The sequence below is a fragment of the Trachymyrmex septentrionalis genome, unplaced genomic scaffold, assembly GCF_001594115.1.
Source record: "Trachymyrmex septentrionalis isolate Tsep2-gDNA-1 unplaced genomic scaffold, Tsep1.0 scaffold40, whole genome shotgun sequence".
Lineage (NCBI taxonomy): Eukaryota > Metazoa > Arthropoda > Insecta > Hymenoptera > Formicidae > Trachymyrmex > Trachymyrmex septentrionalis.
Window position 1 is genome coordinate 5,676,291 of NW_017305569.1, and position 17,650 is coordinate 5,693,940.

The following is a 17,650-nucleotide window of genomic DNA, read 5'->3' on the forward strand; positions in this document are numbered from 1 at the left end:
ATTAACTTATACGTCACTATATCCCGCCTGACTGTATCTTTCCTCGCGCAGCATATCCCCGCGTTTACTGCAGCCCCGACCGAGCAGTTCCGATCAAAGGCGAGCCAATCTCTAGTTGGTTGCTGCTATACTTAGCTACTTGATTTTAATTACACGAATTTTCGCTTTGGCATTACGAGCCGCGTGGCGTTTTCTTCCCTTCTACTTGCTCTTCATTTCCATCTCCCTTTCTCTCTCTCTCTCTCTCTCTCTCTCTCTCTCTCTCTCTCTCTCTCTCTCTATCTCTATCTATCTATTTATCAATCTCTCTTTCCCACTTCCCTTCACTTCTCGTACTTTTTTTTATCTTGTACTGATTAGTCCCTCCATCGATGAAATTTATATTTATTGACTATGTACATGTACTAGAGACGGAAGCAACAACTTCGCCGTCTATCTGGATCATCTGGATAAAGGAACGTCGGGATTTTTATGTTCTCCGATCCGCTGACTCAAGGACAGGACCGTTAAACGCTCTCGTATGGTGATTAACGCTTTCCTGTTTAATTACACGTTTCCAGATCAGTGATTCGCCGACCGATGCGGCGCGGTTCTCGTTATTCATAATTTTCCGGAGGAATCGAGTATGATGCTAATATCGTTATTACTTGGAACAAGAAGTTGAAGTTTATTTGTGAGTTCTATGATGTAGTCGCGTCCAGCTTTGAAAATTAAAAAGGAAACCGCGGTAGGCCGCGTGGACGGGAATGCATCTATATCAGATTAAGCTGAAGTATTAAGCTGAAGGCTGTGTCTTCTTTATATAAGATTCAACATAGAGAGATTACACCTATAATACATCAGAGAAACAAGAAACAACTTGACACAAGTATTGGGGGAGAAGGGGAGGGGGAATTTATTATACATCCTTTGAAATTTACATTATTATAATACTGAAACATAAAATATATATATATATACTTTCTAAAAGTGAATCAGTGACTCCAGTGCTACACTTATAACTAATACAATCATCAGCGAATATTTACTATTTTTCACTAATAATACACCGATTCAGTTTCAAAGAATAAGATATTAGATACAATATCTAAATATTTACTGAATTATTCTTTATGTTGAATACCATTTGAAATCAATTTTCTTTCAAAATATTCCGAAAATATGAAAAAGTATACTTCGCATTTTTTATAATTAACAATTAAAAACAAATGTCAAATTTATATTTTACTGCTATTTCATATAAACTTTTTTGACTTTTAATTGCAAAAGGAATATATTTTTCAGAGAAAGTAAATACACTTATCAACTCTATTTTTAATTATTTTTAACTCAATTGCGTACAAAAAATTAATAGTTTTATTTTCTTATTTTTTAACAATTACTACTTTTATCAAAAAAATTCTAAGAAGCGTTCACTTTCTAACGGAAACATAAATAATATTTTAAAAAATTAGTTGTCTTCAGGCTCTAGATAGTCATCGTTCGTCCCTGCATAGACCTTGTGTAAGCTACCATGTGGATGCCGACGAGCAAAGATCTTAATCGTCTTATGAGGTTCCGCGATCATAAAGCTGAATTACCGACATAGACGAAGATTGTAAAATTATTGCCGTTTATTCGAAACCGTAAATGTTACGCGGGTTTTTTTATACGGGGCATCATAGTTACTTATGTGCCCTCGGCGAATGGTTGCAACGAACGTATATATATTAGATTTGTTCAAGTTAATTTCTGATATGAGATGATAAACCGGTTACACGGCTCGTGTAATTAGGAAGGGAAGCTCGTTGGCTCGTTGAATTCCTCGCGAATGATGCGCGATGATTCGATGTTGCGGAATTATTGGATTTTGACAAATAACGTGAATATGCCACCTGGCCGAAAAATTTAAACAGATATAGGCGCACTACTCAATAAAAAAAATAGAGAACACTTTCGAAATGCTAAAAATTGCATAATTTAACGCCAAATATTTATAATAATAACGATAGAAAAATATAGCGAAATAAAAGATACGCAGTAATCTACAAGTAATGAAAAGCCAAATAATACATAAGCGCAAAATGAAAGGAATTTAATAGGAGGAAGCTAAGAGATTTTTATTTGACAACGAAATTAAATCGTCCTACGGAGTATTGTTTATCTGAGTTTATTCGACAGTACGTCCATAAATCCATCGATGCTGTTAGCTTGCACTTCGAAGAAAGGCACAATGAAAACGATCTCGTGTACGTCGTGTCGACTTGCTACACGCGGTTACAAAATGCCGAAATCAACGAGCGCGCGTGAGGTAAAGTGAAACCTTAGCTTCGCCCGTCGTCACTTTTACTGCCGCAGGACCTGGGCGGAATAAAAAGCGTTAAAAACTCGCGCGGGGTGCTATAAAGTCGTCAGGCCGTTAACGGCCGTAGCGCTCGATCCTCCGAAGGGATCGCGTGACCCTGAAAGTAGGAGGCGGCGGTTCGCGAGGCTGCGGTCCGGAAATCGCGACCGCCTCCCACAAGACGAGTCTCTCTCGAGCGTTCCTCGAGCGGGGAAACGTTCCCGCGCATCACCGATGCGCGGCCGTTTTACGCTGACGTGGATATAATGGCGATCACGCGGCGATACGAATTAGACTTTCAGAGGTCCTAGTCGGACCTAGACCGCCGCCGGCGACGGTTCGGTACGTATTTCACGAGATGACGGCGGACGTCGCGCTAAATCATCCGCCGGTGACCGCATCCGCTTGCCCAATCGAGCGACCGAGGAGCTCCCCTTAACGACCTCTTGTCACGCCTGCGACATTCCCGGTCGAAAAACCCAGAGATAGACCTGGCATTCTCTCCTCCTCTTTCTTCTTTTTTACTCTTGCTCCTTCCTCTCCTCCACCTCGCTCTCTCGCCCGGCGCTGATATTAATATTGTTCTATCCAGCATTCCGGCAGGATCCGCGCACTCTCACTTGGCTTTGCGTGTGTCGAATTTTTTAATGTTTTCTCATAATTTGCTAGATGTGCCGAATCGAGATCGGTGGATTACGGATTTTTTTAGATTTCTGGATAGATTTAGACCTATGCAACGCAGCTTGCAGCAATATTATTGCAATGTTACTGCAATGTTGTTAAAATATTACTGGAACGTTGCAGGCTTTAGACTCTTATTTGTCGTGTGTATTACGATATTTATTAAATTAATTATTTATATTAATTATTTATTGTTGTTGATTTTAATACTTTTTAACACCCACTTGCGTTTTATATTAAAAACACCAATGCGTAGTAAATTCTAAGTACGTTTTTTATCAACGAAAGGTATTCTATCTAACATTTAAGTATATCTTATAGAGAATGAAGCATCTTTCTTACATCACTGGCTGGAAACTCGATCGATGAAATCGATAGCACGTCAATTAAGCCAGGTATGAATTTTTTTTCTGTGTTTGGCTCGTACGCCAAATAGGATTCTGCGTATTTAGCGTATCTCCTTGCAAGAGTTTGCTTTATTACGACAGGAATATAATTTCTCAAGACGCCACGGTGCAATGTGAGAAAATACGACTTTACGCGCAGCTGTCACTTTTATCGCCGACTTCAATCCGGCGGAAAAGTCATGTCTTCAGATATGCACGACTATCATAACTCACTGCAATTACGACGTTCATGAAGCGGGCCTTGAACCGATTCACTGCGTAGGAAACTCCGATACAGTCACGCCTGTCGTTAATTTCTATCAAGGAAACGGCGAGTAATCTCTTTGATTTTATTATAACGAGGATTTTATTATTTCCGTGGTGAATGTGATGCGCTGTGAACAAGGAACGACCGCTTCCATGGTTAACTAAATTATGTATCTTTCTTACGAGCGCCGCACGCGAAATGAAACGTCCATCAACATTCTCGCTTGATAATTCAGGTGCTACAAACGAATATACTAATTGGCGGCGTTTGAATTCGCAATTAAATTTAATTTTAAACTTGCATTTATAATTAGACATATCTGTGATATGTACAAGAAAAATCACTAATTTCACCCATTCGCCATTTTGCATTACTTTGCAGTTTTTCATCAGAACTTTTACTTGGATTATCGTGTGTCTTGCATCCGTGCTTAATAAATTGTTAAAGCCGGAGATTTTTTTACATTTTTTTTATTTATAATGCCAATTGAAATATCATAATAATAAATATGATCACACCTCCCAGATAAAATACGGGCGATAAGAGGGGCTGGGATTGTTATGATAAAATATGCAATGGAGAATCAAAATATCCTTATAATCAAAGGAGCCGAAAACGCTTAATCCATTGGACATAAACTCCCAAACATTATGGTGCCAAACAGCTTAGCGTTGGAAAGGATTTAACATTTCCGCAGAGCATATTTCAAGGAATCTTCACACGAGCGAGAAAATGTGAGATTTTATCCACCCAGCTTTACCGTGAATTTGTTTACCTGAACTACAATATTATATATATGCACATACATAATATATATAAATATATATATTATACATACAAATAGTCAATTGTTAATCCTTGTATTACTTAATTTTTATCATTCTACTGAATATATATCATTCAAATAATCATTCACTCCACATAAACAATTTCCGTTCTTACGCCTTTAACTTAAATTTATTTCTCTGCTGTGAAGTGGATTCGACAAAATGCAAGAAACAACATTGTAAATTCGTTTGCTCGTTTACATTATAACCATACTCTGCGTCTTCAGTTACTTTTGTGTCGAAATTCCGCTATCTTCAATTATATTCATTACGAAAGATTCATTCAATTATGTGTACCAATTCTGCATACAAAACTCGTATGTCACTTTTACGATTGCTAGTATATGTTTTTCTGACAATGAGCACAGTGATACGTCGCAACGAACGGAAGCTACAAGGCATCCATTGATCGTACGCGCGACATCTTCGAAGAAACCCGAAATCCGATATGATGAAATAAGATCGTATATCTGTCGTTCCTCGCATCTGCAAGCAAGCGAAACGCATAAGCGCACGTAAGAGCGTAGCAGTGAATACCTGTTCCCGTGCAGAGGCATCCCTGGATCCTCGAGACAGGCGCGGCCCGCGCGGCTACCTGGCTTGCAGGTGCAAGCCTGAAGACGCATCCGCGGGGCCCGTGCGAGGGCGTGTATATCCCTGACATTGTAAAACTCGGCGTTACACTTGCGTAGCCGATTGGATAGGCCGGCTCCCTCTAGGACGGCCCAGATTCTTTGACGGCGTCATCTCCTCTCCGATCATCTTACCCTCGCGATCCTATCTCTCTCTGTCTCGATTTCTCGCTTTTTTTCTATTCTTCTGTCGAGTTTCTTAACTTTGAGTTTTTCTCGATATCATCGAAACTACAATGTCAAGAAAATTTGTGTTTCCCGAGTTGCTATCACGAGTCTCTTCCGGTCGCATTTAAAGACTCTGTAACAGTCTGGCTACGAAAAATGTTTGTCGAAATTATATGAAAGAAAAAGATATATATTGTATATATATATATATATATAATTTCAGAAAAATTCAGTAAAGAAGTTATTGTTAATTTTTAAAATTACTTGTAAAGTTTTGTCCTCTAAAATATAAAAATTTAAATGTTACCAATTACGGACTTTTGGATAGTCACCTTGCGAGTGTAAGTGAGCGCTCATCGACGATCCATGAGTAGGTGATTATTTAAACGTAATCTGTAATTCGCCATATTTAAACTTTTATTTTAGACAAGCTATGTATCATTATATTTTCATAATTTGTTTTGTTTTCTGGGGGGAGGGGGGAGGAGGGGGAAGCGTAGCAGCAGTTTTTCTGGTGCCTCGCCATTCATGTACTTATTAAACTTGGCATACTATGAATGTAATTCTTTAAAATCGCAATAAATTAAATTAAAATTAAATTTTCTAACTTACACCATATCTTATTTAATAAATTAATTAAAGATGTAGAGAGTATTCTCTTTCATAAGGTTATATAGTTAAGTTATAGATGTATCCTCTCTCGATAAAATCGTAGACAGACTCGGTTATAGGATCTCGAACCGCGTCGAGATTCGAAATCCGCGAGCGGATGTTTCGGACGATGAAGTGTTATCGAAGATATGTACGGGAAAATGGCGGCTATACGCGCCACGTTCGGAAATTTGCTGCCGATTTTGATAACATCGGCGAACGCGTTAGATTTCTGCAACGATGCATGTGCCGGTCTTCGTCCGGTGCAGCTTTCCTTAACTCGCCCTTTTAACCTCGCAAAATGCGTGTTACCGTCAAGATCACGTTGAATCATTATAAATTACGCCGTACATTAATAGCTATATAATTCTAAAAAATATCTCGGTATACTTTGAAGTAAGAAAACTATCCTGTGTGTTGCTATCGGATTCCTTATCGGAAAGTACGCATGAAGGTTTGTTTTCTGCAAAAAAAAAAAATAATAAGTTAACTCTCCCGGAGATTATTACACGGTGATACGGTGATAATTTACATTAATGACACGCGTTAGATTTAAAGTGCGTCAAGCAGATTGACGCATGCATACAGTCGCGAGTCGCGAGCCGGCCGGGGCCGTTAATTAAAAGTACCGCCACGTGTTTATCGCATTTACGAGCTCGACTGGGCTCTGAAGGCCTCCGCTAATTCAAGTTGCTCTCGAACGCGGGGGGGGAGAGGGGGGGGGAGCGGAACGTTCGTTTCCATCTAATTATAAAGCAGCCGTATTGCGCTCGTATCTCACTTGCTTGGTTAAAGGATGGGGAATTCCGCGCACGGCGGACGAGGCACGCGGCAAACGTGTACAGAACCTAGAGATCCGGCCTCAATACGTCTTGTTGACGTCACTTAGCGCAACACGGTAAGTTCACTAACCGTATAGATCGTCACCTCCTTGGCAGGAACTATTTAAAGTGCGGTGCGCGCGCGCGCGCGCGCTGCGCTCCGCGATTCTCCTCCCTTCTCCCCTTACCCCTCCGCTCCTCGCCGCATCGCCGGCGGCAGCGGGCTGATATAAGATGCAACAGCTGCGATCGGATCGTACGGCGTGCGAACCGGCCGATGCGATGGTCCCTGTACCGAGCACACGCGCGACCATTGTGCTGTCTTATTAAGGGGTTGAATCTAACGAAAGCACCCGAGGGGGGCGTTCTCTCTCTCGCCACCGCAAAATCATTATTCGCGACACGCCGCGCCGAGTAGGTATTTCAAAAATCGCGCGAATCTCCGGCGACACGTTTCCAGGACGTGTGGCGGTGCGCACTTGGTGGACCCATTAGCAAAACAAAATCATCGATAAAGTATAGGGATAGTCATTTTATGAAGAAATTATGACTCTAACAAATAAAAAGGGAGATAGTTATATAGAGAGTAGTAAGTGATAGAAATGTATAAAAAGTACTGACAATGAGATGAGATTTTCATCGCGTTTTTCTTCTGTGACCTTTTTTTCAAATTCATACAAATTTCCTTAACTACGGACGTGTAATTTTAGAACGAATATTTGGTTGACCATTTTTGTTGTTCTTTGTTTACGTTTTTTTTATTTATTTATAATGTCTCTCTCATGTGTATACAATATATATAAATTCTTAATAAATAATGAGAACTTATATATTTGAAAAATATGTCCGATGTATGATATGAAGCTGTCGTGTAACTCGGAAAATGAAATACAGTATCTCCCGCAGTAATGCATGTTATGTATTGTAGACATGCCCTTCGACAGCACATACTGCGACACGCTGGTAAGAAGTACAAGTGTGGCCTTCCGGGTTGTCCAACGATTCTTCGTACTGCAACCGAGCTCAAGACCCATCGAAGGTTGGTCCATGACAACATTGAGAAGCAGTATTCATGTCCCGATTGCTCTTACGCCGCTAAAACGAAAACCCAATTGCGCAGGTAAGCGAGATATCGAATTCAAATTTATTGTTTACACTTTACTTTATCTGAGTTCTATTGGATAGATTGTATCGTAAGATTTAAAAGGCTGAAATAAATGAACGAAGCCGAGTCAATTTTTTTTGTAATTTACTTTATTTATGTCATTTTGTTGCATGTTATGTGTTTTCACGACATCATATTTTATATGAGAACTTTCTTTTTATTGTTTTAATAATTGTATTTGATTATTTGAATTTCTTTGTAATGGCTGGGAAGGCTTTGTTAACTGAAACGTTCCGCTTGTTTAATTTTATTAAATACATATACCTATGTTTTATTAATTTGACATCTGTTTTTGCTCGGCCTTTTTAACCTTTATTATCTGTATTTTAATGTCTGCCATTTTTTTTTTAATTATACTGTGTTATTAAACATTTTAAATGCGTGTAAAAGGATACAGGTTTTTCCAAGGTAAGAAACGGACGACGCATCTCGATAAATTATAAATGGCCATAACTACGCGTAATAAAATTGAGAAAAAAGTTTTGTGACTACAATTGCATAATAAAATAATTATGATTGGGAGCATCATTTTTACAGTTATTGCTGCTATGAGTCAGTCACAATTATTTATAATTCTATATACAAAAAAAATATACAATTGACGTCCAAAATGATTACTATAATCGTGCCAACTATATGTTTTTTTGCTATCTAGAACTACAAATATAATTATTATTTATACCAACATTATAATAAATATAAAAAGAGATTCCTAATATATATATCCATAATTATATATCTATGCAATCATTGTTATAGATATCGAACATTTTTCTTTCAGTGTGTGAAAATTATGAACATTAATGTGGTAGAGAGTACGCGAGCGTGTAGCATTTTCATCGCCAACGTGTCGAACGCAACGTCAGTGATTGTAACGGCTATTACGTCTAAATGTTACGGGCGCCCGATATACTTGAACTCGTTAGCGATCTCAGCTGAAACGAAGTAAGGTGATGCGGCCATCGGGAGAGAGATGCAAGGATCTTTTTAACAATTCAGTTCGCGTACGATCCGCATGGCTTCGTCTCGTACAGGGGGCTGGCAGCACGACTTCTCGGACTGCCGATATTATTGACATTAATTTTAATCGAGGTCCCCGTCGAGAACGACGCATTCCTGTGCCATTAATCGCGCGGCTCACGGCTCGCGTATGTATGATCGATGCCTTCGAGGAAGCGGAGAATTAATTGCGAGGACGCAAGTACTCGCGTCGCGCGCCGCCTCGCATACGTAATTGCGAGGACGCGGACAGTGGAAAGAATCAATCTTCGCGGATTATTGATAGAGACAATGGGGAGGATATAATTTGAAGAGTAATTTATCGAAAATCCGATTACATCTCTCTGTGCGAAGCGGCGCATGGCCTCGATACGGCGGCAATTTTCGTACCGCCTTTTATCTCTCTCTACCTCTCCTAGATTTATTCTCCAGTTATTTTAAGGCCCGGACGACGGGATCTGTATCTGAATTAATTCGCGGCTCAATGATTCATTCAGACACCAAGTATTTTTTCATCCTATTCATTTTTACTGTCTATCTCTATGCCGCGTACGTACCACGTATACACATGCTGGAGGAATTTTTAAAGGGAATAAAATGCCGAGTAATTAAACGGAATAATTAGTGTGTATATAAATGTCTCGTAATTATGGCATCTTTATACTTAGCTTTCGTCGCACTAATCTCACCGAATCAAATTGATGCAAATGACACAGCGCTTGATTGTTAATACAAAAAAACAAATTTATGATTCATTTATTCTTTTGTTACTACGTTAGCTTTAAATTCAAAAGAGGCTGTTTTTTTTAAATTTTATTTTAGATTAATTACGACGATTACGTGATGTATTAATGTAAAAGCACAGTTCATCTATGATTTAATTTTAAGAACATGTATATAATTCAGTGTTGAGGTCGTCTGATGAGGGGATACAGATGAGGCACTGATTAGTAACGTTAGGCTGATTTATATAACTGCCAACAATAAATTATTTTATTATAGTACGTTGTTCGGACACAGATTATGAAAATGTTTGTACGTGATTGTGCAGCCATTACTTCCTCGCATCGACACACTTCACTTAGCTGTGTAAATTGTCATAAGGTATTACATATAATTAATATATAATTGCGTATAATATGGAGATAAAATTAATTTATAGTATATATCTTTCATCAGTTAATATTTAATTTTTAAACACGTTATTCAACGTTAATAGTTTCTCACTGAAGATGACCACATTAAAAGTCGAAACGCATGATTATTGTCAAATTTTTAATGTTTAACCTTTTAATTTTTAATTGATATACATTTAACGTAATTATATATGCTGTTTCCGCAATAAGAACATCCAGCGTTTGGCTTAATAGCCCTTATTTATTTTGAATATTTGTATTGATGTAGTAATATTTTAGGATGACCAATAACTTCCTTCTGTTCTTTGGAAGGGGTGCCGCAGTTAATACATATAGTAAACATTTTATAAAAGATGATGTTTCAAAGCATTTAAACAAAACACGATTGTGTCGCTCTTCTAGCAATGGTACGGAATCAAGAAAGAGAGAGAGAGAGAGAGAGAGAGAGAGAGAGAGAGAGAGAGAGGAGGTGTGTGCGTATTTAAATTAAGCCTTATTAAGGCTATTGTGGCGCGGGAAGTGCTGTTAATAAATTTCTCCTCGTTTGACACCGCGCTTTTTTTTCCCCCCCCGCTCCACGAGAGAGACGGCCCTCAAAGAAATACGAATGTTGCGGATAGGGGAGAGGAGATCGAGAGAAAACGAACGGGAGGAGAAATAGCGCAGTGGCGAGAGAAAGATCGAGGTGGAGGACCGCGAAAGCGGAAGTTGCGTGCGGCAGCCGGTTAAGTGCGGGCAACCCGTTATGATCGTCCGCGCATGGCCGATGGTCGCCGCGATATATCATCGCGAATTGAGTACTTACTACGTGAGTCGAACTCAACGCAGCCGCAGAGTGTGTCGCGCGGACTCTCCTCCACCGACGCTCCTCTCTTCCGCGTACGTCCACTCATATCTGTTCCCCACTCCCCCCTTCTTCTCTCTCTCTCTCTCTCTCTCTCTCTCTCTCTCTCTCTCTCGCGCCCTCTTTTGACTCTCTTTCTCCTTTCTCCCTTTCTCACCTCGTTCCTCCCTGTCGCCCATGAGCCCAGCGGAGTAAATCACGCGGGATTTTAATTAAACGTGTCACGCATCTCGAACCTGATATACATGTAGCCACGGCCAACGGCTCCCTCGTAATATCGCGCACGCATATCGCATCGTTCATAATCACCGGGCCGCGACTGCGACGATGAACTTCGCGAAGCACAGAGGAGGGGGAGAAGGAGGAGGAGGAGGAGAAGGAGGAGGAGATGAAGGAGAGAACGATGTGAGAGGACACACTTCTGATACGATCTCTGTCCTTCTTTTGCAACGAAAAAATATATATGTCTGCATGCTGTCGCGCCCTGGATACGTAAGATATCTTCCAGATGTCAGAGGAGAGAGAGAGAGAGAGAGAAACGCTCGAGACTTGCAAAACGTTGTCAAAGACTTAATAATTATAAAAGGTATAATAAATAAATGAACACGATCCTATTAGTTTTAATATACGTTCAATGTTCATTTCTATCAATGTATATGTAGATTAATTTAATCTCGGCTTAATCTATCCTTTTTCTATTGCTCAGAACTAGAGAAAAATAGAAATAAGTTTAAAGCAAGATTGAAATTAATCTACATTGATAGAAATGGACGTAGATAAAGTATTTCATCTCCGTTTTCTATCGTCCTCGAGAAGGACGTGCTGGAGCTGAACTCGAATATGTCATGCAAGAACTTTAATTATTGACATTCCGTTACTTTCTTTTATTACGCTACGAAACTCTCTTGCATGCTTGAGAGAATCGATATCGCGCTACAGGGGATATACATAGATCATAAATCACTATTATGCGCTCAATTAGTCGTTAGTTACAATCGTTGATTTTAAAGCATGGCTGACAGATTTGCTGTTATAAATATTACTTCTACTATATAGGTATTACTTCTGCCTCCTTGTTGCACGCCCGGCAGTCCCCCCTTGATGACAAACTCGTACTTACTCCTCTTCGCGGCTATCGGGGCAACGACTACTTCATGTATGACACCCGGTATGATGTCCCGGCAGATATATTTCCGAGATTAGATACCCGGTAGCGGCTTCACTTCGGCATAGAAAGTTTATCTGGCGTTAATAGCTGCGTTGACCGGTATTAGCACTCGCGCGTTAATCAGACTTTCATAAAACGCTTCGATTGGCCCCAATAAATTTTGCGTCCGCTCAATTCCCAATGGGAATTTTCATTTAATGGCAATAATCGTGCATATCGGATACGTAAATCCGTATCATTATGCTTTAATTGCGTGCGTCACTGATTCAACGTCGAGAGGATCTAATTAACGGAAGGAGAGCGTATAACGCGGATCGCTTCCATGAGAATTGCTCGGTGTTTATCGGAAGATTTTACGATCGCCGATTATACCGCTGACATTGCTCCGTTTTTAAGTATTAAGATTGTATTTATTCTCCATACAGGCATAGAATACGGCACGAAGATTCCGCGAACGCCGAGAGGGTACAAATCCATTCCTGCACTTACAAAGGCTGCAATTTTAAGACGAAACTCAGTTCGAATCTACGGAGACACGTGCGGCTGCATACAGGTGTCAAACCGTACAAGTGTCGACATTGTCCCTACGCCAGTAATACTTTGGTAAGTCATTATTGAATCGTCATTATGAATACAATTATTTTTTATATAGGAAAAAATTATTAAAAGGACCCTTGAAATTTAAACAATAAAGAACAGATTAGTAGATGAACCGAAAGAGTAATACAGGGTGTCCCATTCATCACCGGTCGATTTGAATTTCGCGCTATTTTTAAAACGTCAAACCGATTAACCACAAACTTCACATATGTCATCTAGACAGATGGGAAATTAATCATGGAAAAGTACACGGTGAAAGAACGCGTGCAAATTATTATATATAAAAAAATTATCAAGATTACTTCAACCGTTTGAGTTTTATTCAAAAAGTAGATCGATCGGTGATGAATGGAACACCCTGTATATGATCTTCTGATGGATATAATCTATGAAGTAAATATATTCTTTACTAGAAATTCTTGGTAACACTAATTACCGAGCTGTTACCCTCAATTTTTTAATCTGCAATTTATTTTCTATATTATCGATGTAAGTTAAACCATTGAGCGAACAGAGAGAGAGAGAGAGAGAGAGAGAGAGAGAGAGAAGTACAAGCTTTATCTTATTTAGATTTATCTTAGTTTCTGTGTATTTTAATTGAAGATCAGATATTATTTGATGGCATTATTTAAAAAAAAAAAATGAAGATCACGAAACATTCGCATATTATGTACAGCTAAAACCAGTAGCACACCTCGCGTTACGTGCGTTACGTGCGTGCATTTGTGTTCGAAAGACCTACCGCACGCACACGCACACCCGTCTCTCGCAACACGATCGTCATCGGGGGTTCAAAGTCTTCGCTCGCCTTCATGTCGCGGTGGCGACTCTCCCCCCCGGGCTTGACTCGCACCCCGCGACTCCACCGACGCGGTCCAATTTTTGTCCCGCCGGTGCCGGGCTCCGTAGCGTAAATTAAGCAGAGTACAACCTTAACGTTTGGACTGCGCCGCCGCCTCTGCCGTCGCGCCGGCGAGGCGCGATAAGATAACGAGTTAATTGTGCCCACTGGATGCCCACACGCACGCACGGCCCAGTCATACCGCGCGGCCGGTATGCTAATGCCCTTTGATGCTTCAGTCGGGATGCGACTCGCATACGAGGTCTCCGTGTCTCTTTGATATAGCGACGTAAACTCATTCCAGTGGCTCTCATTCGCGTTTGCGAAACGCGTCGATCGGTTTATTCGTCCTCGATCTGAAATGAGTCTTACACGTTGATACATTTTCTAATTGTAAGTAGAAAGCGAAGAATTAAAAATAATACCCGCCACGTTAACCGATAATTCCTTTTTAGAAAGAATATTACATTAATTAATTAAGAAAACCTCTTTTTGTGGTGCTTCGCATTTGTTATATACCATTTATATACCATGTATATAACATTTGTTATATACATTAGCATTATTGTATTTGATAATTTTAATTATTAAATTTTTAATCCTCCATAACGAAAGGAAAGTATTGATTTGAGATTAAGGAACTGGTTATTTCAAATATAAGTACGTATGACGTACGAAAACTTTTTGTAATTTATTTTATTCTTGGTTCAAAAATAAAACGTTTTTGGGATCGTTTTTTCCGCTTCTAAGCTAAAATTATTAAGTTATTTTCGCAAAGCCATTTTATTTACATTAGGATTTATTGTTAATAAATCACTAATCAATATTTATTATCCATAAATAAGCCTTCTTATGAAAATTTTCCTTGTACGAGTGATTTTATATTCACTGTATATTGGATTAATTTCGTGAGGCGCTATATCTACGGGATTGTCGTCATCTAATTAGCCACTTTAAAGCATCGATAAATGGCCGACGACATTCGCGCAAACGATGAAAGAACGTAATCCGTTGAAAATGATGTATCCCGATTGCGAGTAGTGGCCGATCGAACCTGGCGATAGCTATTTGCACGGTACTTTAATAAGGTAGGCAACACGTGCGAATAGCGCACTTAACGAGGAAATTCTGCCACATGGAGGATCGCGAAACTCACCTTGCATCGATGAGATTACGCGTTTTCTTTTCTCTTTCTTCTCACTTCCCTCGTCGCTGATGATTTACCTCGGTTAGCCTCTTTTTGTCGACCAACGCTTCTGCCCTCGCTTCGAAATCATCCCCCTAACCCGCGACTCGCTACCGGCGGCACTTGGAAAACTTTCGTCGAGGGTGGTAAGTTTCCTCAAGCCGATACCAGTTAACATCGAATCCGGCACTTACATCCTGCTTTCCACATCGGTCGCTGAGAGTCGTCGACAAGTCGCATGTTTTATTTCATCGCGATGGAATATAATCTGCGATACATGAATGTTAAAGTAATAAATCGAATTTCTCACACAATAAGAATTAAGAATAATTTTATTATTTGTGAGTTAACGATGAAGAAAGATTTTCGAAAGATTTCGAATTACAAACGATGTAATTGTATTTCTTTGTGACATATGTATTTATATTAATTTTTGTTTCATGAACTAACTCATTCAGGTATTCCTGTTTTAATCGTTCACGTGGTAAATACAACGTATTTTTTTTTTTTTAATTCAATCAATCTAATTTATTCGAAATACTACTTGAATATATGTTATTTGTCACATGTAAGCTCTAATAAAATCAGATCTCTTTTACAATTCGATATCACGCGTTGCCACACGTGTATTTTCCTTGCTTGCCTTTCCAAAGTATACAGAGACCAGGCTAGTAAGACTGTATAGAGGTAGGTACACTAACTGAGTCTACGTTAAAAACATAACACTCGAGGCACGTGTAAACGTGTCTAAACATGCAGTAGAGACTGTCGCTCGATCTCCTTGACCTGCGTTCGAAAACACTATCCTTCCGAGTACCTTCGAGTATCATTTTATCCTTGTTTAACATTCGGTAAACAACAAGGACAAAATGATACTCAGATAGTGCTTTCGAACACAGCCGGCGTGATATCTCGACGAAGCAACACATCTTTGAAAAGTTGTGACACATTTTCCAAAAATCGTACGCATAAATAAATATTTGTACACTCGAAAACTTTTTGTTTTAGAATTATAATTGGGATGTTTCTCTTTTTGTCTTACAGAAAAGTACTAATATCGGCGATAGTGTAAAAAAAATGCGAAAAGTTCGAAGTATTCGCATGAGGTGCGGATGTATCGAATATACTGCAAAAAGTTTTAGAAAATTAACTCTCTCGTTACACAGTTAATTTTTTAGTAGAATTAGAAACTTGTTTATTGTTTATCACTCGATAAATTCCGGCTTTAATACGTGGTGGTGGAAATGTTAGAACTTGAGATATTCAACTTCAGGCTCTTTGCCAAGTGTAATATATTAGAGAACAGAATACGTTTCTTCTAATATCCTCTTACTTCTAACATCTTTCTCTAACATCTTGCTGCTTCTGTGAGTACCCGAAAATTATTAGGCTCGTAAAATCACCATCCACTCTCTCGACGACGATCGTAAATACACACTGTACGTCCTTCCGTTCTCTACGGTGGTCTACTGGATAGTGCGGTTTTCTTGATACATACGAGGAGGAAGAGAGATTTAATTCGCGGCAATTCGGAAATCAATCGGCCCAACGAAATCGGCCTCATGTTAGATCTGCGTGACAACGCGCGTCCGTTCCGCCGATCCGCGCGACCGCCCACGGCGGTGTGAACGAGGCTTAATCTGCACGCCCGTCACGGAGCGGTGCCCGCGGAAAGATTTACTTATGGGAAATTAAATTTGATGTTGCCGCGCGTTGCCATCAGCGGCTCGTATAAGCCCGCCTGGTAGGATGATGTTTACGACTACGGCCGGCTACTTAGTCCGGAGAGGGTAAAGCGCCTTTAAACGCGCCAACGGCGTAGCCAATGAACGGCGTCCGGTTTTGCGGCGGGCCGATTCCTCGCACACTAGTAAGGAACGTATCCACAGTGCCCAGTATCCAGACGCATCTAACAAATGCGAACTCGATCCGAGACTCGACCTGGCGCGAGGCCCGCGTTCGATCGTGGTAAAAGATTCCTTTGCACGTACATGCGTAAGCTTCGAGCTTCGAATCAGCTCGAATGAAATTTTAATAGCGACGCCCGAACGGCAGGTAGACTCGTTCGGACGAGAATCGAATGAGAATCGGTGAGCTGCGTAAAACGATCGAACAACATGCTCGTAAAACGTGCCCGATTCGTCGAATAAAAGCCGTTAGACTATGGGAATATCGGTTATTGATTGGCTGTTAATTACGCGACCGCTAAATACTAAAAACAGCGAGATTTTTACCGATTAGTCAGCGGTCTCTCAGTTACGGAACTTCTAGTCTACTTAATTCCCAAGTAGCACACAGCGATTACGAAGCGTTAAGAAAGTGCTAAAAAAAGAGCAGTAATGTAAACGCTTATTTTTAGCTTACTTTGTAAGTGCCGTACCACTTGGATTGATCTAATTAATTGTTTTCGATTTTTTTTTTTTAATTGTAGATATATCTGATTAAGTAGTTTTTGTTTAGATTGTGGAATTTTTGCGTTTGCAGGAAAATCTCCGGAAGCACATACTATCGACGAATTTACATCCTGGTAAAACGATTTATGAATGCGAATTTTGCAAAAAGGAGAAAGAAAAAGAGATGGATCCATTCTGCACAAATTTTGCCAAAGAACTTCGTGCTCACCTGCTGGAAGCTCACGTTGAAGACTTTCCTACACCAAATGATGCGAACAACTATACGAATAACATTTTCAGACCAAATTAATAAAAAAAAAAGCGAGGAAGAGATGTTTTTCTCTTACTTTTTATGGCTTTATTAAATCAGCAATTTATATATGACATACTGAATTAATATGTCACATATCTAATTGTAAACTTTTCTTGTGATTATAAATATACTTTCCTTATTAACTACAATTCTTTCTTTGCCTGTAAGGAATGTATGAATCTTGAGGAATGATGTGACCCTTTCTCTAATTTTTATTATGATTTCGAATGATTTTATGTTTCATAATC

At 39.6% G+C, this 17,650-nt stretch overlaps 1 protein-coding gene across 1 annotated transcript in view; it reads left to right on the plus strand.

Annotated features, from left to right (window-relative positions):
• The window catches only part of LOC108751043 (zinc finger protein 808), a 36,358-nt gene extending 18,947 nt beyond the window's left edge, over positions 1–17,411 (plus strand). Inside the window, exons 6-8 of the mRNA XM_018490977.1 lie at positions 7,686–7,877; positions 12,495–12,672; positions 17,181–17,411. Coding sequence (XP_018346479.1) covers positions 7,686–7,877; positions 12,495–12,672; positions 17,181–17,399 — 589 coding nt within the window. The 3' untranslated portion in view covers positions 17,400–17,411. The remainder of the gene's footprint in view (positions 1–7,685; positions 7,878–12,494; positions 12,673–17,180) is intronic.
• The last annotated feature ends 239 nt before the right edge of the window (positions 17,412–17,650 follow it).